Source organism: Macrobrachium nipponense, chromosome 26 (genome assembly GCF_015104395.2).
Source record: "Macrobrachium nipponense isolate FS-2020 chromosome 26, ASM1510439v2, whole genome shotgun sequence".
NCBI lineage: Eukaryota > Metazoa > Arthropoda > Malacostraca > Decapoda > Palaemonidae > Macrobrachium > Macrobrachium nipponense.
Window position 1 is genome coordinate 30,603,711 of NC_087215.1, and position 24,094 is coordinate 30,627,804.

At 39.5% G+C, this 24,094-nt stretch overlaps 1 protein-coding gene across 1 annotated transcript in view; it reads right to left on the minus strand.

The window, feature by feature from the left end:
• LOC135200138 (histone H4 transcription factor-like) overlaps positions 1 to 24,094 on the minus strand; it is a 162,671-nt gene that overhangs the window by 25,469 nt on the left and 113,108 nt on the right. The window contains exon 8 of the mRNA XM_064228473.1: positions 9,266 to 9,395. Coding sequence (XP_064084543.1) covers positions 9,266 to 9,395 — 130 coding nt within the window. The remainder of the gene's footprint in view (positions 1 to 9,265; positions 9,396 to 24,094) is intronic.

A 24,094-nucleotide genomic window follows, 5' to 3' on the forward strand; every position in this document is an offset into this window, starting at 1 on the left:
TTCTGTTTTCCTGGGAACACATCCCGGAAATTCCGGTTCCTTGAGTGGGCTCCCTCGACTATAACAAGAGGTGAGACGCAGTCTAAGACTACTCTCATGATGAGCGATTTCTTCCGAGACTAAATTCAGACAGATCCCATTTTGGGTCCGACTGCAATTCCAGGATAATCAGCAGCGCCCAGAATGAATCCTTATCCCTGTTGGTTTTGTGGGACATGCTGGAGTTTATATGTAATGATATGTAATATCAATTCCATGATAAAAAGAAATTAATACATTCCTTAGAATAAAAGCATAACTCCGAATCAGGTCACAGGTCGAGCAGGAAAGAAACTCCCAAAAACACAGTCGCAGGATGCACGAAGGCTACGTAAGCAAAATAACCAACACACGAACGAACACCTCCTCTTGCTCCGGGAACCTACTTTTGCTCCCACGAGAACTAACTGAATATGATGAATCGACTTAACCTAAAAAAGGTGTTCGTTCATGCACACGTATCTCTGTTAGGTTTGTAACCTATTCCACTGTACATAACTTTGTAACACTTCACTTCTTCTTCGTCCTCCAACTCTCTAGGAAGCATTAGCACTCTCTTCTGAAAAGTCTATCTCAAGATGTAAACTACTCAGAGAATATATCTATTTTGGCTAACTTCCGTGTTTTCCCGACATTATTGTACTAAGATGAAGAGAAGAAATTGAAGAGTATCCCCTTCCTGCCTGGAGAGAGAGAGAGAGAGAGAGAGAGAGATTGATTGTCAAACATCTCCAGACACACTGCTGTTTGCATTTGTAAACCATTCAATTACCAACCGAGGACTGTGTACGGACACTTAGATGATAAGTGAGTCCAGTCCCCTAACACATGGCCAAAAAGAGAGCAAAAGAAAAGCAGAGTGAAGGCTCAAGAAAAGGCATGTGCCGTTGACAAAGTCTAAACTCCCTCACTGGCAGACTCTGTCTCATGAGACTGTTCTGAAATATCTTCCGGAGTTGTAAATCAACATGAAAACGAAGTATCCTACATATCCAAGAACTCCCACAAATTCCCCAGAAAATGGACAATTGGACTATTCAATTCATCTCTGTAACCGAACAAACTAGAATCTTCGAGCAGACAAGAAGACTATGACTATACTCTGTTTTTTTTAATCTGTCCATCCGCCTGTGGTGTTTTTGTATGGTAACACTGCGTCCCAAGCTTTAGATAGTTACGCTATGTGTAAGTTTTAGGTAAATAAAAGGATATCTGGGTGTACATTTGCAACTGAAAAGTGTTTTAATAATTTACTGTATGCGAATTACACCGTTAATATTCGAAATAGGATATTATCATAATTGTTGAATGTAAGCTGAATGTAACTATCTAAAGCCCGGGACGCAGTGTTACCATACAAAACCACCACAGGCGGATGGACAGATGAAAAAAAACAGAGTATAGTTGTTGATCCTGCCAATACTTGAAAACCATGGGCACATGGCCATCAGGGAGGGGTCGACTCTTAAAGTGGTAATGCCCAGCGTGGACTCGATGACACCTTGTAGAGACCAAAAACCAAAGCGGAACTGTACTTGGCTAAGATTAAAATCTGACACAATTATAGGAACTTGTAAAGTCCAAAAATAACACAAAAGCCTGATCATGAGCAACAGAAGGCCTTGAACAAAACCAGGAGACATATTCTGTTGCAGTCAAACACAATGATCTAAAAGAATAATTATGAAAAGGAACTAGGCATTCCAGAGGAAGCATAGTATATAAAGAAAAAAAATGAGCACTGGAACTGGTGTCGGATGATTGGGAATTCAACGCCTGATGCAGAAAGCTAGCCTGAAGTAGCTGAAGACGAAGAAAGAGGGGTGAAAGTGGCTGGGTGCTCCTCGCCATTACTCTGGGAACACTTGAGAGACTCCTAATGTCAGTCAAGAAAAACACCTACTTCAAAATCTTGACCAGAACTTCAGCCAGGAGGACTAAGTCTGTCTAAGCATCAGAGGGAGAAGACCAGAGTTAGGCTTTCAACTAGAAATTGCACTTGAAAATACAACAGTATGTTCTTAGAAAAAACAGGCACCAAGCTAAATTGAGATTGGCATCAGCCTTTAGTAGGCTGGCACCAGATCCCTCAGAGCTGGTGAGACGGCACTCAGGCGCAACAGGGCGCTCGAGTGCTATTGGGAGCTCAGGCAATAGGGTGCTATTATTCCACTTGGCACCAATACCAGTGTTCCACAAACGGAAGTTCACAAGACAAAAGTTCAAGACTGTCCCAGAAGTTATAAACAAAGAGGGTGGACTACATTCCTCCCCAAGATGTTACAGGAGAACAAAGAAGAGCGACTATCATCTTAAAAGCACCTCTTTAACGGCCTAAATTTACGTAATAGAAAAACCACCATCGGGGATTTATCTACACAGAAGTATCACTAGAATAAAAATTATCTCCATGGAAAGCTTTCCAATGGCTGTCTGTTGATACCTGTGGACAGCAGGATCAACTGAGGGGCAACTATCCAGGGCAAAACCCTTTTGGATTCGGCTTGGGAGAACTGATAGAGCTGGATAGCCCTCTTCCACTACCCTTCCAGTAAGACGCATTTCCCGAGGCTGTCTGTCGGTACCTGTGACCAGCAACAGGCTTGACTGAGGAAGCAATTACCTCCAGGCACACCCCACCAACTTCCCTTGTGTTTCTTTTATACCTGCTCCCAAGAGTACGGACGTACACCAGTGACCCTTGCCTAGGAGCATTGGCTTGACGAGTAGGCACCTCCTCCACTATGTCACACTTCACTATTATAAGGTTAACATCTGTTAACCCAGACACAAGACTGGCAATGGCATGGGAAGGAAATGAGGGAGCAAGTGGAGAAATAAGTAAGGTCAGCAGTAGGAGAGAAATTGGTGCAAGAGTTGGCGCCAAGGTGGAGTTGGTGCCAGGTTAGCTGGATGCCAGGAGAGCTAGTAGCTCAGGAGCTAAGAGTTCAAGAGTTTGGGCACTCATAGAAAAGTTCCCAGTTGTCGAGAATGGCTACTCTCTTAAAAATTCTCTAAAATTAAGCACAATTTCTCTCCCCATTATGTACTGCCCCTATACTTCCAGTTCACTGTAAAGAAAGATGTTAGTTAATCACTTAACAACAATAATTGAAGTGCATAGAGTGCCATTAACAGACATATCTCAATTCCTAACAAATGCTATTAAGACTTGCAGATATGCATACTATTACTGAAAATATGTCTGGCGAGACTTGCAAATATGCATATTATTACTGGAAATATGTCCGGTGAGACTTGCAGATATGCATATTATTACTGAAAACAATATGTCCAGTAAGACTTGCAGATATGCATATTATTACTGAAAATATGTCCGAGGACTTGCAGAATATGCTAACAGATATACAGGAGACTTGCATATGCATATTATTACTGAAAAGAATATGTCCGGTGAAACTTGCAGATATGCATATTATTACTGAAAAAAATATGTCCGGTGAGACTTGCACATATGCATATTTTTACTGAAAAGAATATGTCCGGTGAGACTTGCACATATGCATATTATTACTGAAAAAAATATGTCCAGTGAGACTTGCAGATATGCATATTAGTATTACTGAAAGAATATGTCCAGTGAAACTTGCAGATATGCATATTATTACTGAAAATGTGTCCAGTGGAATGCATAGTAAGTAGTATTACGTTATACGTCACTCAGAAAAGACAATTAACCCTCTGAGCATAGTTGAAGTACACAAAGTAGCAACATGTACATACATAACTCAATTACTATCATACATTATTTGACACTTATAGATAAGCATTTCATTCTCAAAAAAATCAGTCAGGTAGCGAATACAATATTACGTCTACATATTACACTACTCAAATAAGGAAAGTTAACCTTTCCCGACCATAGCTGAAATACACGAAGTAACTTATGTACAGTGGTACCTCGGTTTTCGTACATAATCCATTCCAGAACCTCCTACGATATCCAAAACATATGAAAACCAAAGCAATAATTCCCATAAGGAATAATTGAAATGGTATTAATGCATTCCAAACCCTCAAAAATATTAACAAAAAATACATTTTACAAGGAATAAACAGTTTTACATACAGAAAACAATGAGAAATAAATATAAATGAATAACAAAATGAATAATGAACATTTAACATCACTCTTACCTTTTTGGAAGACTTGTTAGCATATGGAAGACGGAGAGGAGAGGGAGGAGGTGAAGTTAGTTTGGAAGGGGAATCCCCCTCCAGAAGGACTTCAGGTATCATGACCTATTTGGAGTTACTTCTCTATGTTTTTTCATAGCACTGTCTGAGGTTACTTCCCACTTCGTTTTTTACTGGCTCTAGGACCAGCTTGAGAGTAACTGGACCCCTGCCAAATAACAAAACTGTCCAGAAACATTTGTTTCTGACATTTCTTCCATATCTGCCTAAAATGGTACAAAGCGCTGTCATTAAAGACACGAATTGCAATGTCATTGTTAGGATGCTGTGTCTCAACAAAATTTTTTATATCACTCCACTTAGCAAACATTTCTTTAATCACTGAAGTAGGCACAGTATCCCATCTCCCTTCCTCCTCCTTGGAATCCTCATCTCCCGTCTGTTGCTGTTCCTGCTGAAGGTCTTGTAACTCCTCAGAGGTTAGCTTTTCCCTGTGGGCATCCACTAACTCTTCCACATCTTCAGCAATCACATTCAAGCCCATGGACTTCCCCAGAGGCACAATAGACTCCACAACAGGCGTAGGGTCGTCGGGGTCAGCCTCAAACCCTACCAAATCCTTCTCGAGGTAACACTCCGGCCACAATTTTCTCCAAGCAGAGTTCATTGTCCTGGAAGTCACTCCCTGCCAAGCCTAGTTATAAGGCTTATGCAGTTGAAGATACTGAAGTGATTCTTCCAGAACTCTCTTAGGGTCAATTCAGTGTCTGAGGTCACTTCAAAGCACCTTTGAAAGTGCCTTGGTGTACTTGAAGTTTGAAATGATCTGTTGGTCCATGGGCTGAATGAGAGGAGTGGTATTAGCGGGCAAGAACTTCACTGTGATGAATTTAAATTCACCCAGCAACTGGCCTTCCAAGCCAGGAGAATGTGCAGGAGCATTGTCCATTACCAAGAGGCACTTGAGGGTTAATTGATTTTCTTGCAGGTATTTTTTCACACTCAGGCCAAACACTTCATTGACCTACTCAACAAAAATTTGTCACATGACTCATGCCTATTCATTGGCCTTCCACATCACAGGCAATTTATTCTTTATGACATTGTTTTTCTTGAACACTCGTGTTTTTCTTGAATACTCGGGGAGTTTCAAAGTGATACACAAGTAGGGGTTTGATTTTGGAATCCCCACTGGCATTCCCACAGACCAAGAGTGTTAGCCTATCCTTCATAGGCTTGTACCCCAGCAATGACCTTTACTCCTGCATGATGTAGGTCTGTTTTGGCATTTTTTCAAAAACAGGCCTGTCTCATCACAATTGAAGACCTGTTGTGGGAGGAATCCTTCAGTCTCAAGATACTCTCTGAATTCACCAATGAATTCTTCAGCGGCATGTTTATCCAAGCTCACAGCCTCCCCATGCCATACGACACTATGGATGCCTGTACACTTTCTGAACTTTTCAAACCAGTCTCTGCTGGCCTTAAAATCACCAAGTTGTTGCCATTTTCTTACTTAAATCGGCATGCACCATCCTCGCTTTCTCACTAATGACCACTCCAGATACACTATCCCCCACTAACTGTTTTGCATTGATCCACACCAACAACAGCTTCTCAACATCTTCCACTACTAAGAGATTCAGAGCCTTTGTACCAGTGTTTATGGAATAACTTCTGTGCATTTAACAAAGATATTACTTAACCATAGTATACTTTACATCCCTACCTAATTTTTGGCAGCATTCTTCATTATTACTTATATTAAAAATAAACATATTCATAAGAGTAAAATAAAGCAGCCTAAGCCAGTGGCAGAACACTAATGTACGGGTTCAAAGTTATACGTGACGTAAACATATGACGTCTCGACTCCCCCCACAAGGTGATGACGACAAACAGCTGTCTTTGAAATTCTGAATGAATATTCGTACCTTGTCAAGGCTTCAAGAATGGCAGCTATGATAAGTCATTGTCCCCGTGGTTGCAGGACCGCTTTTGTGATTCAAGGAGTACCTGTACATAACTCAATTATACTATCACACATTATTTGAGACTTATCTATAGTGGACCCATGCTAGATCGCAGTTCAGCAATCGCGGATTTAGTACCTTGCTGTTTTTTCCGTGAAACATATCCCAAAATATATTGGGGGGAATTTCACTACTTCATGGATTTTTTTCATAGCACAATATTCACTAATTACTGTATTTTCATTTTATTTTTATGACTGAATACATTTTTTTTTGATAAAAGAATGAAGTTACTAATTTTCAAATATTAATATTAATGTTAACAGCCAAATATAAATCATATGTTAAAGTACAATCCCTTAATATTAATTTATTATCTGTAAAAAAAGAAAGATAAAAGATTGTTCACCCGACTCTCTCTCTCTTTCCATAATAATACACTATTGGTTGTAGGAGTGGGCAGTAGCCAATGACAGCTAAGCTTGTAGCTCATGTTTTGTATGTATTGTCAATATGTATGAATTGTATTTCTCTCTCTCTCTCTCTCTCTCCCTCGATCTCTCCTCTCTCTCTCGTCTCTCTCTCTCTCTCTCTCTCTCTCTCTCTCTATAAGAGAGAATTTTTATATAATAATAATAATAATAATAATAATAATAATAATAATAAGAATAATAATTAATAATAATAATTATAATTATAATAATAATAATAATATGTGACGCTGTGACAGAGTGGTTTCATCAATGGACAGGTTAAGCAAAATTGATGCTGGTCGGTCATTGGATGGGTGACCACTCTCTTCGGAGTTGATTCCATGAGAAAGGATCTTTATCATAATTTCCTCAGTCTACTCAGCTGTAAATGAGTATCTACTTCTGGTGGGATAGGGTCCAGCTATGGGTTAAATAGCCAAACTCAGCAATGACGGAAAGAAATGAAAGATAAGAAGACAACAACGTAAATAGATCCTCTGGTAACAGAGGAGCTTCATCTGGCAGCCAGAGAATGAGGAAATATGGAAATGCTACATCAGAAGCAACCTGACGGAAAGAGGATACAGAAGGAGGTTGGTAAGCATCTGGAATGAGAGAAATAACACCCCACAAACAGAACAGAGGCTGGCAGACCAAGTAAGGAACATAGAGAAAAAGAACTGGCTCTCCACAACAGAAAGAGAAATAACACCCAGCAACGAAGGACAAGAAGACGCACTGAGAGATGATACCACAGAAGAAGACAGGAATGATGAGCTACCAAACAACGACATATGAAGAAACACAGAAGAAGTAACGGAGAGGAAGGAATGGCTGGAAAAGATCATACAACAGATGAAGCCAGATGCAGAAAGAACAAAGATCCCTTTCATGAAAGCCTACAACACAAAGAAACTGAGGGAGAAAACAATTGAAGTCAATGAAAAAATGAGACTAATACATACCACCAATATCATAGAAACAAATAACCTGGCATATGCAGGAGCAAGACTAGTAGTAGAACTAACGGGGATACTAACACTAACACCACCATCACAAACAACCCAACAGAAACCAAAACAGCAACCGCCTTGGAAAAGGCACCAGGAAAAACAAATCATGGTGATGAGATCTGACTTGAGTAAACTGAAAGAAATAGCAGAAAAAAGGCTAAGAAGCAAGAAAACAAGGGAGGAACTGAACAAGAAATACAAAGTACAGGAAATGGGATAAAACAAAACAATAGATATAAAAATGACAAATTTTTAAATCAATTTGTATTTTTTATAGCTAACAAACCTAGGATAATCTTCTAGCACTAGCTGGAAAACTGATCAAAACAATCAAAGATTGCAAAACAAGGAATCTGTGGCAAGCTGAAATAGTACATGAACAGGAATAAATGATACCAACAGAACAAACTCTTCAGAACCAACCAGAAAAGACTATATGTACAGCCAACTAGGAGGGGAAGACAACCACCAAGAAATTCCTGAAGCTGAATCGAGTAAGAAACTCTGGGAAAACATACGGAGCAATCTGGTGTTACACAATAAACATGCAGCATGGCTCCAGGAAGTCAAGGCAGAGGAAGTGGGGAGAATAAAACAAAGATTCACCAAGATCACAACAGCCACAATCAGACACAAACTATAGAAAATGCCCAACTGGAAAGCCCCAGGTCCCAGTGAAGTCCATGAATACTGGCTCAAAAACTTCAAGGCCCTACAGGGAGAACATCCTTAGTACAAAATGACAAGAACTTGGGAAATATAGCAAGTAACTACAGGCCTATCACCTGCCTACCAGTATTGAGAAAGTTACTAACATGTATCATCTACAACTACCTAGAGGATAAAAACACCATCCCTGCCGACAGAAAGGCTGCAGAAGGAAGTGTAGGGACAAAATAGACCAGCTCCTGATAGACAAATTGTAATGAAGAATAGTAACAGAAGGAAAACCAACCTCAGTATGGGATGGATTGCCTACAAGGCCTTTGACATGATACCACACACATGGCTAAAAGAATGCTTAAACATAAATGGGGCAGAAAAAAAACACCATCAGCTTCCATAACAATACAATGCGCACCTGGAATACGGTGCTTACAAGCTCTGGGATTAGATCACTTTAAAATAGGGCTCCCTTCCTTCTCAGAAGTCTCATGACACCTATCAGGCCAACTCTTCCCAAATTTACTTTGGTGATTGTTTCTTCTTCTCACCAACCAAGCACTTTGTTCACATCAGGCATTTGTTTTCCCCTACCCCTACAATCTTCCATAATTTGAAATCCCCCTCTCCATCCTCATGTTTCCCTCTGAACTGGGAATCCATTTTAATCTCTAAAACCATCTCTGCCATGAAAAAGTGAACTGCAGCATTTGGGAGTAGTAATCATGAATGTTGTCCCAGGTATAAATATGAGGTTAGGAGGACAGTTTATTACATGGGTGTAAAATCAAGGACATCAGCTATCCATTTACTTGAACAATTTCAATCCCAAACTATATTCTCCTCCATTTAAATTAACAAAAGAAAGAACTTTTCCTTACAGTACATTCTTACTCTCCGGTATACACTGAACTCAAAACTACATACCTTTCTACTTTATCCTTACCATTTTGATGTGCTTGTTAAGAGTGGTCATTGATCGACAATCATAACCGCACCCAAGGAAGGGACACAAGTAGGGTGGATCTTTAGAGTGCACTGATATGTGACGATTCAAGTCTGTGATGGATTTAAAACTGGTAAAACAAAACAAAAAAACAGTATCAAGAAAAACCTCAGAAGTGTGCTGTAGAAACTTGTGTAATGCAAAGCATGCAATGCTTTTAAATAAAGAAATCACTCAAATATCATTTTATACAAATGAAAATTATACTTTAACTTTAAAATTCAACAGCTGTATATGAAAATACTACAAGACTTTACACAGTGCATGTAAAATATGACATAATCTTCAATTAAAAATTACAAAACTTCATAACAGCTCCACTGTTTATTATTTTCCTTAGCAACAGTACAAAAAATGCAGAACTTTTACCCTTTCATATATGGAGTATATACGCACTTGGTGCTCTTTAGTTGCTACTGAATCGTCTCTAACATCAAAACCTAACGTTAGGCCTACGGTAACATGTGACCTGAGACAGCCTGACTCCTCCATTGTGTTTGCAGCTGCATTACTTTATTATTTCAATTTTTAATTGTTGGTACAAGACCCTCCCTCAAACATTATTTTACTAAACACTGCAGCTGCATCAGCAGAATTTATATTGTACATCACTTTTTCTATTTTTATTTTTACTTTCTTTCTAGCACATATGGGTAAGTAAAATGACTGGCATTCATTCTTCACTGGTGGTAAGAACTACTTAAAAAAAAAAATAAAAAAAGGGGAAGGTTAGATCTAAGCAATAGTGGCGTGTCGGGTATTTCCTTGGAAATTAAGTTTTTCTATAGTATTTTGATTGTTAATATGACAAATTTTCTAAGACAATTTGTATTTTTCATAGCTAAAAACCTGAGGTCTTAACAATAGGATAATTTCTAGTACCTAGCTGGATCCCATTAAATCGCAGATGAAAGCAAGGAATCTAGTGAGATCTGGCAATGCGTGTGTATATCTGGTAAAGAGTGGTCAAGGACCACGCACCTACGCCACAGCATCAAGTCTTTCCCAACTCAGGATGTCTTAGTAGACAGAGGCGCAGCTAGAGGTGGGCAGTATAATGTTAAGACCTCAGGTTTGTAGCTATGAAAAATACAAAGTCTTAGAAAATTTGTCATTTGTTCATATGCGAACAAACCTTCGGTCTTAACAATAGGATAGACTCATACTTAGAGGGAGGTGCAAGACATCCTAAACTGGCTGTGGGACCTACCTACCAGTCCAGCTCCAGAAGAAATAACTTCCGGAGAGGGACTGAAGCCCGTGAGAAGTTAGATAAACTGAAATCTAACTACCCAAACACTGAGTGATGTACAATGATATATGAGAGAGTCATTGTATAGGGAAACAAAGAGAAACTTTGACTGTCCAATAACAATCCAACACAACATGGTTTGTTATCGCTACAAACTCCCCCCTTGCCAAGGAGTGGAGCATATGCTACTGAATAGAGGGTTGGATATTTGTATACCAAGCGACCACACTATCAGTATGGGTAACTTACCTGTATCAGACCAGTCCAGAATAACGTGTCTACTACTTAAAACGCCCGAAGGAAGAAGGAAAGGTACAAGAGACAGAAAGAGACCAGCCAACTCTCTCATTCTCTCATCCACACAATCATCTTAGGTAAGATACAAAAAGTGCCCTGTTAAGGACAACTATGAGTTACACAACCTGTTGGGCAGCCATCACAGGACCCAGGGAAAACGTGTCCATAGATCTGTGGGCAACATCCTTACGATAGAAAGAGGTGAATGTGGACTGGCGTAACCAAGTACCAACGCTCAGCACTCTATGTGCAGCCAAGTTCCTTTTTGAAAGCCAGAGGGGGACCAATAACCCTAACATCATGCGCTCTAGCCTCCACAGACGTGGTGGCGGAATCATCAAGTCAAGTATGCCTGTCTGACGGCTTCTTGTATCCAAAAAGAGATAGTATTCTTCGACACCTCTTTCTTTGTACGTCCTGTGCTAACAAAAAGTCTGCGGCAGCCTGGTCTAAGGTGCCGTGCCCTTTAAGGTAGCAACGCAGGGCCCAGACGGGACACAACAAAAGTTCTTGAGCATCACCACCCACAAAGTCATTCAGTGATGGAATGGAAAATGAAGTAAACCCATCATCATGCACAGAGGGATTTTGGGTCTTGGCCACAAATTCCGGGACAAATTCGAAGGACACCGACTCCCAACCCCAGGTGTGCTTCACATCATATCTCAGACCGTGGAGCTCTCCTACCCTCTTGGAAGATGCCAAGGCCGAAGGAAAACTGTCTTGAGCGTCAAGTTCCTGTCAGATGAGCAACACAAAGGCTCAAATGGACCCTTAATGAAGCTCTTGAGAACCAAGGAAACATCCCATGTCAGAGGCTTGAGCTCTCTAGAACTCAACTGCTCAAACCCCTTAACTAGCAAGGAAAGTTCCCAGGACGAGATATCGATACCTCTAAGGCGTAACACTAACTCGGGGCCGCCCTGTAGCCCCTAATGGCAGAAACGGACAAATGTTTCTCATCTCTGAGGAAGGTTAAAAAGTCTGGTATTCGCTGAATAGAGGCTGCAAGTGGAGAAAAAAAAACCCATTTCCAACTTGTACCTTCAACACCCACCCTTCCAAGTACTCCACCTTCCCTCAGCTGCACCCCAAGTGGAGCATATGGCCCCCTGGTGGTTACTGTGTTTGCCAAATTCTTTATCAAAAGCAATAAAACTGTATTAAAAGTCAGTTTCCAAGGTAAAAGTAGGTGCAGCCCTATTACTTAGAAATACTAAAAAAAAAGTCACATGAGCAATTTACTTAAACAATAACATCATAGGAAAAAATACAGGTATTAAGGCCTGTGAAGATGGAGTAGATCAGTCCTGGCAGAAGGCAGATAGGAGCAAGTCAAGTGGCTGTCTTTAAACTAAGAGTGGAGTTACACAGAATTTATATCAATGTTTCCAATTCTCTGTGAGGTTACGGTCATGGTGGAGATAAGCCCATGAGTGGAGTAAAGAGGGGGGGGGGGGGGGGGGGGGGGTGTGAAAGGCATTTTAATCTCGGTCTGCTAGCATTAAAGTGGTCACCCATGACATAACAGGACATCAATACAAAGCTCGCTTATGACTGGTTGATGACCATGAGACTTAATCCCCTTTTTATAAGTGATGGTTGCATTGCTCATAATGGAGTGGGTAGGACAGCTGGCGTTGTCCAGCAGGTGACTGGTGTTGTGCAAGGCCTGAAGGCCAAGGTGTATTGCCTTTAGCTCCTTCACATTTATATGCAGAGATCTTCGTTCTAGGGACCAAACTCCCAAGACTAAGCTCTTCTCTAAATGCGGTACCCACCTCAGGTCTGACGCGTCTGAAAAGAAGTTCAGGTCGGGGTTCAGCTGAAAGAGAGACTTGCCTTCCGACAGTCTCTTCTCTGAATTCCACCAAAGAAGGCCCTCTTTTATTTCCTGCGTTATAAGAAAAACATGTGAGTCTGGAAGCTCCTTCCTGTTTCAGCTCACTTTCAGGAAGAACTGCAGGGGTCTGAGATATAGCTTGCCGAGCGACACAAACTGCTCTATCGACGAAAGGAACCCCAGCAGTCATCCAATTGTTGGTCAAGCACTCGTTCAAGGCCAGAACTTCTTGAATCTTTTTTAGGCAAGATCTACCCTTTTCTGGGTCAGAAAAACCCAAAAATTCTGAGTAACTATAATCATTCCCAAATACTGAATCTCCTGAGTGGGAATCAACTGTGATTTTTGGGAGTTTACAAGGATTCCTAACTCCTGGACTAAAAAGTCTTCTCGAGGGCCTCCCACATGACTCTCTGACTGGGCTCTTAGGAGCCAGTCGTATGCATCCCCTGAAGGTGGCCACTTCATTATGGGAGCAATTACCCTGGTAAACACTTGAGATGCTGTCGTCAGTCCAAAGCAAAGGGCACGAAATTGAAAAATCTTCCCTTCGAACACAAACCTGAGATTTATAGATGTTATCCAATCTCCTGAGTGAATGGAGGACAAGACTGTTTGGTTTGTTTCCATCTTGAACTTCCGTCTTTACGATGAAGGCATTCAGGGTGCTGACGTGTAGGATGGGCCTCCAGCCCCAGATGACTTGGGGACTAGGAAGAGACGATTGTAGAACCTGGGAGAATGACGATCTTGAACAAGTTCTACTGCTCCCTTTTCTACAAGAGAGGTTATTTTGTCCTCCAGATCCGAAAACCTCTCTGATCCTCTTGAATAAGCTGTTAAGACGACAGGCGTGCTGACTAAGGGAGGCTTCCTGATGAGGGGGATAATGTAGCCCTCTTTCAGAACCTTGATAATTCAAGGTTCTATTCCTTTCCTTTGCCATACTTCCCAAAACATGAGAAGTCTGGTCCCTACTCGTGTGTGGAGAACGGCATCCTCACTTGCAAGAGGAACCCTTTGAAGAAGCTTTCTTGATGGACTTGGAAGTGAACCTCATACGTCCTCTAGATCTGGAGACAGATCTTTGTCTAGCCTGAAAGGGCTGGCCTCTCGAGGGAAGATGTCTCGAAACCACCGCTGGAGGATCTCTAGGTCTTTTGAAGACTGGGCAAGGAGAGCCTGTGTACTTTTCTTCTCCAGATCCCATTGTGTTGAGTGAGGCCTCCATCCAGTCTGCCAGGAAGTTCTCCAAATGCAAAGGGCAAGACCTAATCTTGCGGGCCAGAGCACCAACAGACCAGTTGAGAAAGTTGAAAACCTTAAAGACTTCGAAATTGGTTTACAAAAGATGCGCCAACTCTGAGGAAGAAAACAAAATCTTTGCTGACGAAAAGGCCGAGCGTCTGTCGGCATCTACAAGACCAGAAAAATCTTGCAAAGGGGCACAAATGCCCAAGGAAGGAGCCTATTTCATAGCATAAGATAAGTATCTCCACCCGGAGATTTGAGAAGGGGGAAAACTAAAAGAGGTCTTAACTTGTTCCCTCTTTCCACAAGCCAAACGTCTATCTCTTTAAAAGCCTTCTTAGCCGAAGAAGACAAAAGCATCTTCGGCACATTCAAAGGGTCAGCGGAAGGCATATCCATAACAAAAGTCGACTCAGGAGACAGAGTAGTCGGTGTGCTGAAAGATGGATATGTGGCGAGCAGGAACTTCATTAAAGCCACATATGTTAAAGAGGGAGCCTCTTGCTCCTCTGTAGCTTCATCCTCAGACAAAATAGGGGAAAGATCCGCATCTGCAGGTGCCTGAGGTGTAGCCGCATCAACCTAAGTCTGCGTCAAAACAGCCTCTACAGGAGCTTGCGGCGCTGAAGGAGGAGACGATGCTGAGGGAACTTCAATCACTACTGGCACTAGCTGAACTGTTGTGGGCGCTTGCTGGACTGCCATGGATGCTAATGGATACATGTGAGCTTGAACTGAAGGAGGAGGCTTATTCAGTAAGAGCAAAATACCATTGAGCTTTGACTGAATAAGATCCACTGCCATAGCAGAAGAAGCAGCAGCAGAAGCCGATGAAACCGATGGGCACTCCTGCACGACGCAAGCAGGCACTAACTGGTGCTTGACTAAAGGGAACTCGGGCGCCAATGGACACTCAACTTCATCCAACGACGAAAACACAGACAGCTCCGTAACAGCAGGCAAAGCATTACACACAACAGATACCAGAGCTTGAAGAGGAACCAAAGAGCGACGACGACCCTTGGGTGCAGGAGGAGCGTCAATTTCCAAGAGGCAGTTGGAAGAAAAACATTCTGGGCTGTCCCAATGACTGCAAAAGGGTGTGATTCTCTAGGAGCTGGATCAGAACCGCCTCTCTTCAAAATCAGGGACTTGCTCCCTGAATGCCACTGGCGCCATGGAGAGGAGTCATCGGAACTCAGCAGTCTGTGCACATCCAAGGAGACACCTTTCCAATGGCTCTCCGTTGCAACCTGGGAAGCAACAACAGGGTGAACTGAGGGGGCGACTGCTCGTGGGCAGACTCCACTGACCTCCCTTGGGCTACCAGTTTGACTCCTTCCCTGCACTGGGGAGTGTAACAGTGACCTTTGCCTAGGAGAGTCGATGGGATGAACAGCCACCTCTTCCACTGACATAAAACTATCACTTTATGGGCACTTTGGCACCAACAGGCACTTTCTGGAAGATACATGCTCAGGTAGCACTGAGAAATCAGGCACTAGTAGACGCTCGGAGACTGCTGAGAACTTGGGAGCAGAAGACTATGCGCTAAAGGAGACTCAGGCACTACTGAATGGTCAGGAGCCGATGGGAGCATATGAGCAGAACACCTGGATGCCAACAGGATCTCAGTAACCTTCTTAACCCTCTTACGCTGACTGGACGTATTTTACGTCGACATTTTTTGTCTCCCGTGTGCCGACTGGACGTATTTTACGTCGACTTACAAAAGTTTTTTTTTTAAATTCGCGGAAAAATACTTATGGCCTACCAGCCTAAAACTTTTGAATCACGCCCCTTGGGGGATGCTGGGAGTTCACGGATCAAGGTGTTGTTTTGTTTACAATCGTTACGCAGGCGCGAATTTCTTTCTTGCCGCACTAAAAAGTATCTGTGACACATCTCGGAAATTATTTCGTCACTTTGACATCATTTTTGTACCATTGTAAATTAGCCGTTACATGAAGTATTATATATGAAAATGTGCGCATTTTTATGTAGAATACAACAATAAAATACTCATGATTGTAGCTTTTATCAGTTTTGAGATATTTTCATATAAATAACGATAATTGCCAAAATTTCAACCTTCGGTCAACTTTGACTCTACCGAAATGGTCAAAAAACGCAATTGTAAGCTAAAACGCTTATATTCTAGTAATATTCAATCATTTACCTTAATTTTGCAACTAATTGGAAGTCTCTAGCACAATATTTCGATTTATGGTGAATTTATGAAAAAACTTTTTCCTTACGTCTGCGCGGTAACTCTTCCGAAAAAATTCATACATGCGATTGTGGTAATGTTTGCACCATTTTAAAATTAGCCGTTATATAAAGTTTTATATATGGAAATGTGCGCAATTTCATGCACAATACAACTAAAAACAACCCATGGTTGTAGCTTTAATCAGTTTTGAGATATTTTCATATAAATAACGATAATTGCCAAAATTTCAACCTTCGGTCAACTTTGACTCTACCGAAATGGTCGAAAAACGCAATTGTAAGCTAAAACGCTTATATTCTAGTAATTAATATTCAAGCATTTACCTTCATTTTGCAACAAATTGGAAGTCTCTAGCACAATATTTCGATTTATGGTGAATTTATGAAAAAAATAACATTTTCTTTACGTCCGCGCGGTAACTCTTCCGAAAAAATCATACGCGGGATTGTGGTAATGTTTGCACCATTTTAAATTAGCCGTTACATAAAGTTTTATATATGAAAATGTGCGCAATTTTATGTAGAATACAACAAAAAATAATTGAAGGTTGTAGCTTTTCTCATTTTTGAAATATTTGCATATAAATCATGATAAATAGAAAAAAAACCACGTTCGGTCAACTTTGACTCTACCGAAATGGTCGAAAAACGCAATTGTAAGCTAAAACTCTTCCAGTCTAGTAATATTCAGTCATTTATCTTCATCTTGAAACAAATTCGAAGTCTCTAGCAAAATATTTAGATTTATGGTGAATTTAAAAAAAAATCTTTCCTTCCCTCCGCGCGCGGATTCTCCGCCACAAATCTCCGAAATACGTACGTCCCATTCTTGGAATATTTGCTCCGTTTCATATTAGGCATTTCATAGAGTTTTATATATGAAAATGTGTGAAATTTCATGTAGAATAAAACGAAAAATATTTGAAGGTTGTAGCTTTTCTTATTTCCGAAATAATTGCATAAAAAAATATATATATAAAAAAATTCGACATTCGGTCAACTTTAACTCGTCAGATATGGTCGAAAACTGCAATTGTAAGCTAATACTCTTACAGTATAGTAATATTCAATTATTTGTCTTCATTTTGAAAGAAATTGGAAGTCTCTAGGACAATATTTAGATTTATGGTGAATTTTTGAAAAAAATATTTGTTTACGTCCGCGCGTTACGAATTCATGCATTATTTTGTGATAATATTTTCTCTGTGTTGCTTTTATCGTTTTACAATGTGTTATATACCAAAATGATTGCAATTTAGTGTACATTACAACGAAAAAAAGTAACTTGTTACCTTTAACCGTTTTGTGCACAGCGCGATTTGAATACAATTATATGTGAAATTTTGTTTTTGCGCTATCATATATCGCATTATTTATATATGATAATGATAATTTTTTTCATTTCTGATGGTTGCATACTAAACTTCAGGCAATGACAAAAAAAGGAGCCAAAAATGAACTCTTAATCTTAAAAACTAAGCGCGCTGTGATTTTTTGAAAAAAATATTTTTTCCGCTTCCGCGCTCACTCCGAAACCCCTCCGGCACACGGGAGACAATTTTTTTTTTACCGCTCCGGCGTAAGAGGGTTAAGCACAAAAGCTCAGGAGTGTTGGCTGGGCACTCAGACAACGACTTTTTAAAAGCCGAAGAGCATTTCTGAGAGGAGGAACCTTTAATAGACAAATATTGTCCCTCTAACTCTGGATGCTCATGGGAAAAACAGTCAGGATTGTTCAGAAACTGCTTGATGGTTGCCGAGCTAAAAAAAGTTCTCCGAACCTTTTGGGAGGAACTGGTGCAGAATGGCATATGTCCCTTGCTCATCTTTTCAGCAGATGAGATTCATCTGCAAAGCACCACTGGCACCTGGGGCTAGAATCTCCTGAACTAGACAGACTAGACGAAGGACAACACCCTTCCATAAAGTTGCCTTTCTAGTGGCGTTCTGTTGTAACAGGAAACATCAACAGGTCCGACTGAGAGGGCGACTGTCCAAGAGCAGACCCCAAAAACCTCCCTTGGGCTACCAGTATGACTCCTCCAAGGTTTAGGGGAGTATTCCAGGGACCTATACCTAGGAGAATCAGCAAGATGGGCAACCACCTCCTCCACTGACACATCGCCAACACTTTTATCACCTACACTCTTATTACCCACTTTGTCCATAAGGACTTTCACTGAAGAGCCTAAAAGCTCCATAGCATTCATCGTCAAACCAAATTTCTGGTTAATTCTTGACTCAAGGCTGACTATCAGGTTGGGATTGGGAACAAGGGAGTTGAGGTGAGGTGAGGTAAAGGTGCAAAAGGCTGAGAACTTGGAATGGGTGGAACAGATACGGGTTAAAACATAGATATATTAATAGCAACAGACTTAGCAATCTCCTGACTAGCTAATGTCTTTTTACTGATGGTTCTAAAAGCCACTTTCTTTTCTTGTCTCTTTCTAGCTTAGTTAAATGGCTAGTTGGCATTTTCCAAATTGTACTGTCCCAGACTTCACATCCCTGACAAGTCAAATTGGGAGAACAAATCTGACCCCTGCAATTAGTGCATAAAGTTTGCGGCTCATAATAAGCTTTAATTAACCTAGTATTGCAGCCCTTGCATCAATGTCATAACACTCTGTGAGCTAGAGTTGGACATCACCAGTCAATCTACTGTCAACAAAGCTTAAAAATCTAAGTTCAGGAATTAACAGTCAAAATTGGTAATTATGGTCTATAAAAACCTGACTCTTATCTAATTGTGCCAAAACAGCTACCAAAGAACAAGAATATTTCACCAATTGCTACAAAAATGACCAACTGAGAAGTGAAAATATCCAAAATTCCACTGCTGCTAATATATCTGACATACAGCCATGAGCCGGCAAAAACAAATTGAAACTCTGTGCCAAGTTGGTTCCACTCTTACCCTGAAAGCCAGCAGGGTTAGTCAACTAGCCAAAACAAAAGTAGCACTACTGCGAATTTCAAAATTCTAGCTATCAACAAGTTGAAAATAATAGTTGTTATTACACTTGGTATATTCCTTATATAAAAATTATAGAAAGGGAAACAGACTATCAATGCCTGTACCATTTTCAAGCATAGCACACTCAAAGAAAATATAAATAAATAAATAAATAAGTGAACTCTACCCAACTATCATAAAAAAGAATCATACAATACCAGTTGGGAACTGTTATACCACCACCTAAACATGCTGTCATTCCTCATAATAGCAAATAAGAGTAAACTGTAATAATAAATTTTGAATCATTTTTCTTTCTTAAAACTCTCCTTTACTACATTCCTAACTCCAAGCAGAATACTGTGCGTAAAATAGGAAATCTGTATAATTATATAACATGAAGTTTTCATAATAAAACTAATATTGTAATACTTACCTGAACACCTGAATTAGCCCTGGTCATCTGCCCAGCCCGAACATAACCCCACTCATTTACCCACTTATTTAACTGCCAGCCCTACCAACGCTGCAGGTAAACATTGTTTACTGAGTTAACTAATTACCGTTGGCAACACTGCTGCCAGATATCGGCCAGCAGACGGTTCCCACCTTCAACTGCAATAATCATTAATCATTGAAGAGGGGAGGAGGGTGGGAGTCATTCAGGTGTTCAGGTAAGTATTACAATATTAGTTTTATTATGAAAATTTCATATTGCAATACACTCTCTGAACACCTGAATTAGCCCGATTAACATTTACACGGAGGTGGGGTCAATTCTACTATCAGCCCGACACCTCTGAGGCATAAGCAGGTAACTCAGTTTGACATACTTTCATAAAGTCTTTGAACTCACCCATACAGTAGTGCCCTAGACCTCGGTGTTAATTCGTTCCAGAAGAAGTGACGAGATGGGATTTTGTCGAGATCTGAATGATTTTTTCCCATAAGAAATAACTGAAAATGGATTAATCCTAACCTTGCCTTTTTATACAAAACATTACCCATAAATACACAAAATTACAATTAAATAAGTTCAGTGTAACATACCATTCAGCACACTTTTTTTCATTTTTAAATATATACTTAGTAAAATAACTACCCTACGTACACCCAATTTGGCTATAATACGATGGTTGACTTAGCGCCATAGGCTAGGCTAGGTACGTAGTATGTACTGTATGGGGTAAGCATAATTATTGTTGCTAATAAGAAAAACATTGAATATCAAGCCTAATTCTCAGGAAATTAATAAAACACTAAAAATAAGCCGAATTATGTCAGGTTATCATAAACTTATGAAAAATTCCGTAAGTTAACCCTTAAACGCCGACTGGACGTATTTTACGTCGACATTTTTTGTCTCTCGGGTGCCGACTGGACGTATTTTACGTCGACATACAAAAGTTTTTTTAAAAATTCGAGGAAAAATACTTTTAGGCCTACCAGCCGAAAACTCTTGAATCACACGCCTTGGGGGATGCTGGGAGTTCACGAATCAAGGTGTTGTTTTGTTTACAATCGTTACGCAGGCGCGAATTTCTTTCTTGCCGCACTAAAAAGTATCTGTGACACATCTCGGAAATTATTTCGTCACTTTGACATCATTTTTGTACCATTTTAAATTAGCCGTTACATGGAGTATTATATATGAAAATGTGTGCATTTTTATGTAGAATAAAAAAAAATACTCATGATTGTAGCTTTTATCAGTTTTGAGATATTTTCATATAAATAACGATAAGTGCCAAAATTTCAACCTTTGGTCAACTTTGACTCTACCGAAATGGTCGAAAAACGTAATTGTAAGCTAAAACTCTTATAATTTAGTAATATTCAAGCATTTAGCTTAATTTTGCAACTAATTGGAAGTCTCTAGCACAATATTTTGATTTATGGTGAATTTATGAAAAAACTTTTTCCTTACGTCCGCGCGGTAACTCTTCCGAAAAAAATCATACATGCGATTTTGGTAATGTTTGCACCATTTTAAATTAGCCGTTACATAAAGTTTTATATGTGAAAATGTGCGCAATTTCATGCACAATACAACTAAAAACAACTCATGGTTGTAGCTTTTATCAATTTTGAAATATTTTCATATAAAAAATGATAAGTGACAAATTTTCAACCTTCGGTTAACTTTGACTCTACCGAAATGGTCGAAAAACGCAATTGTAAACTAAAAGGCTTATACTCTAGTAATATTCAAGCATTTACCTTCATTTTGCAGCAAATTAGAAGTCTCTAGCACAATATTTCGATTTATGGTGAATTTATGAAAAAAATAACATTTTCTTTACGTCCACGCGGTAACTCTTCCGAAAAAATCATACGTGCGATTGTGGTAATGTTTGCACCATTTTAAATTAGCCTTTACATAAAGTTTTAAATATGAAAATGTGCGCAATTTCATGTAGAATACAAAAAAAAATGATTGAAGGTTGTAGCTTTTCTCATTTTTGAAATATTTGCATATAAATCACGATAAATAGAAAAAAACCACGTTCGGTCAATTTTGACTCTACCGAAATGGTCGAAAAACGCAATTGTAAGCTAAAACTCTTACAGTATAGTAATATTCAGTCATTTATCTTCATCTTGAAACAAATTCGAAGTCTCTAGCACAATATTTAGATTTATGGTGAATTTAAAAATAAAAACTTTCCTTCCCTCTGCGCGCGGATTCTCCGCCACAAATCTCCGAAATGCGTACGTTCCATTCTCGGAATATTTGCTCAGTTTCATATTAGGCATTTCATAGAGTTTTATATATGAAAATGTGCGCAATTTCATGTAGATTCATATTAGGCATTTCATAGTTTTATATATGAAAATGTGCGCAATTTCATGTAGAATAAAACGAAAAATATTTGAAGGTTGTAGCTTTTCTTATTTCCGAAATAATTGCATATAAAAAAATATATATAAAAAAATTCGACATTCGGTCAACTTTAACTCGTCAGATATGGTCGAAAACTGCATTTGTAAGCTAATATTCTTACAGTATAGTAATATTCAATCATTTGTCGTCATTTTGAAAGAAATTGGAAGTCTCTAGGACAATATTTAGATTTATGGAGAATTTTTGAAAAAAATATTTGTTTACGTCCGCGCGTTACGAATTCATGCATTATTTTGTGATAATATTTTCTCTGTGTTGCTTTTATCGTTTTACAATGTGTTATATACCAAAATGATTGCAATTTAGTGTACATTACAACAAAAGAAAAAGTAACTTGTTACCTTTAACCGTTTTGCGCTATCATATATCGCATTATTTATATATGATAATGATAATATTTTTAATTTCTGATGGTTTCATACTAAACTTCAGTCAATGAAAAAAAAAAGGAGCCAAAAATGAACTCTTAATCTTGAAAACTAAGCGCGCTGTGATTTTTTGAAAAAAATATTTTTTCCGCTTCCGCGCTCACTCTGAAACACCTCCGGCACACGGGAGACATTTTTTTTTTTACCGCTTCGGCGTTTAAGGGTTAAGTCGCTAGCTAGTGGCAGTGAGCAGACGTAAACAAATCATACCGTCTACTGGATACTGTATGCAAAATCACTTTAAAATATCTTTCAATAAGTGTTATGATATTAAAATTTTTTCTCTCAAATTATTGTTGTAGAATAGGGGCACTTTTCATAGCCGCTGTATGCTTTATAGTGTGACATCAGACATCATTATCGGCGGAGTAATACCCATTGAAAGTAGATCCTCATAAATGTATGCCTTTAAAATTGGAAAGAATCCCGATATTAAGGATACGTGGGGGGCTGTTAACATCACAAAAACCTTTAATTATCATTTTCTCCAGAAAATATTTATATTTAGGCCTATAGACCTTTTCGACTTTTAGAATTATGGATAGAGATCCTACTCCGTAACAAAGTAAAAACTTGCTCATCCTAACGTCTAATTATGGTAATTACGGTAATTGCTGTATTAATTGTTTTGTTTACAGTATCAAAAGTTGTATCACTAGTGATTCACTTGAATAACCTGGTTTTTACCATTAATATTAGGTTACTAATGTTTTCTTTAGTGTCGATAGTTGTGACTGTAGCCAACTATTGATACAACTATCTACACTTCAAGGGTTAGCCTATCATTGCAAATATCACAGGATTTTAAATTGTCACAGAATGCCTCTTACTTTATAAATTTTCAACAATCTTAAGTTCACAATTGTGATTCTTACCATTTTCCTCACCAAATGAGCATGAGAACAACACCTGTTAGAGGCGACTGTTTACAAAAATCATATGATTCCTTGGGTCGGTTTCCAGATTTTTGGTTGAGCTCAGATGCAACACTTACTAAAAATTTTCCTTTGAAATCCGATTATTTCAAGTTATAATACGATCGAGGTCTGGGTCTCTAATGTATTTTGTCCATCAGGTGAGATGCCTGAAGGGGAGAGTACCTCGACGTCAGTCTCGTAAGTAATAGTCTCGTCATTGTCACGCTATCCTCCCATGAGGTATAATCTACCTTGCACGAATGGAGGGGAACTGAAAACCTCCCACGTGGCTATCTAGCCTCACATGTATGGAAGAGAAGTTCCAAGAACAGATTTTCTATGATGTTCTCTGCAGGCTACAGGCTCCTGGTGCAGAGTGTGTGCGAAGGTTCAAAGGTTCTTGTACCTCATACATACAACCACATACCCATATCAGGACACGACATTCAAGACAACATATAACTTGTATAAACTGTACAATGCTTAAAACTATTAAACAACCCACAAAAAAAAAAAAAAAAAACCTTCCTCCCTACTTTGCACTATTCCTAGACTAACACAACACCGCACTGGCTGCCACAAAAGTACCAAGAGAGAAACCCTCTTCCGACGAGAATTGGACGTCTCAGATAAAAAGACGTAAACACAGATGTCGACTTCCATGACGCTGCCTCTAGAATCGGCGACA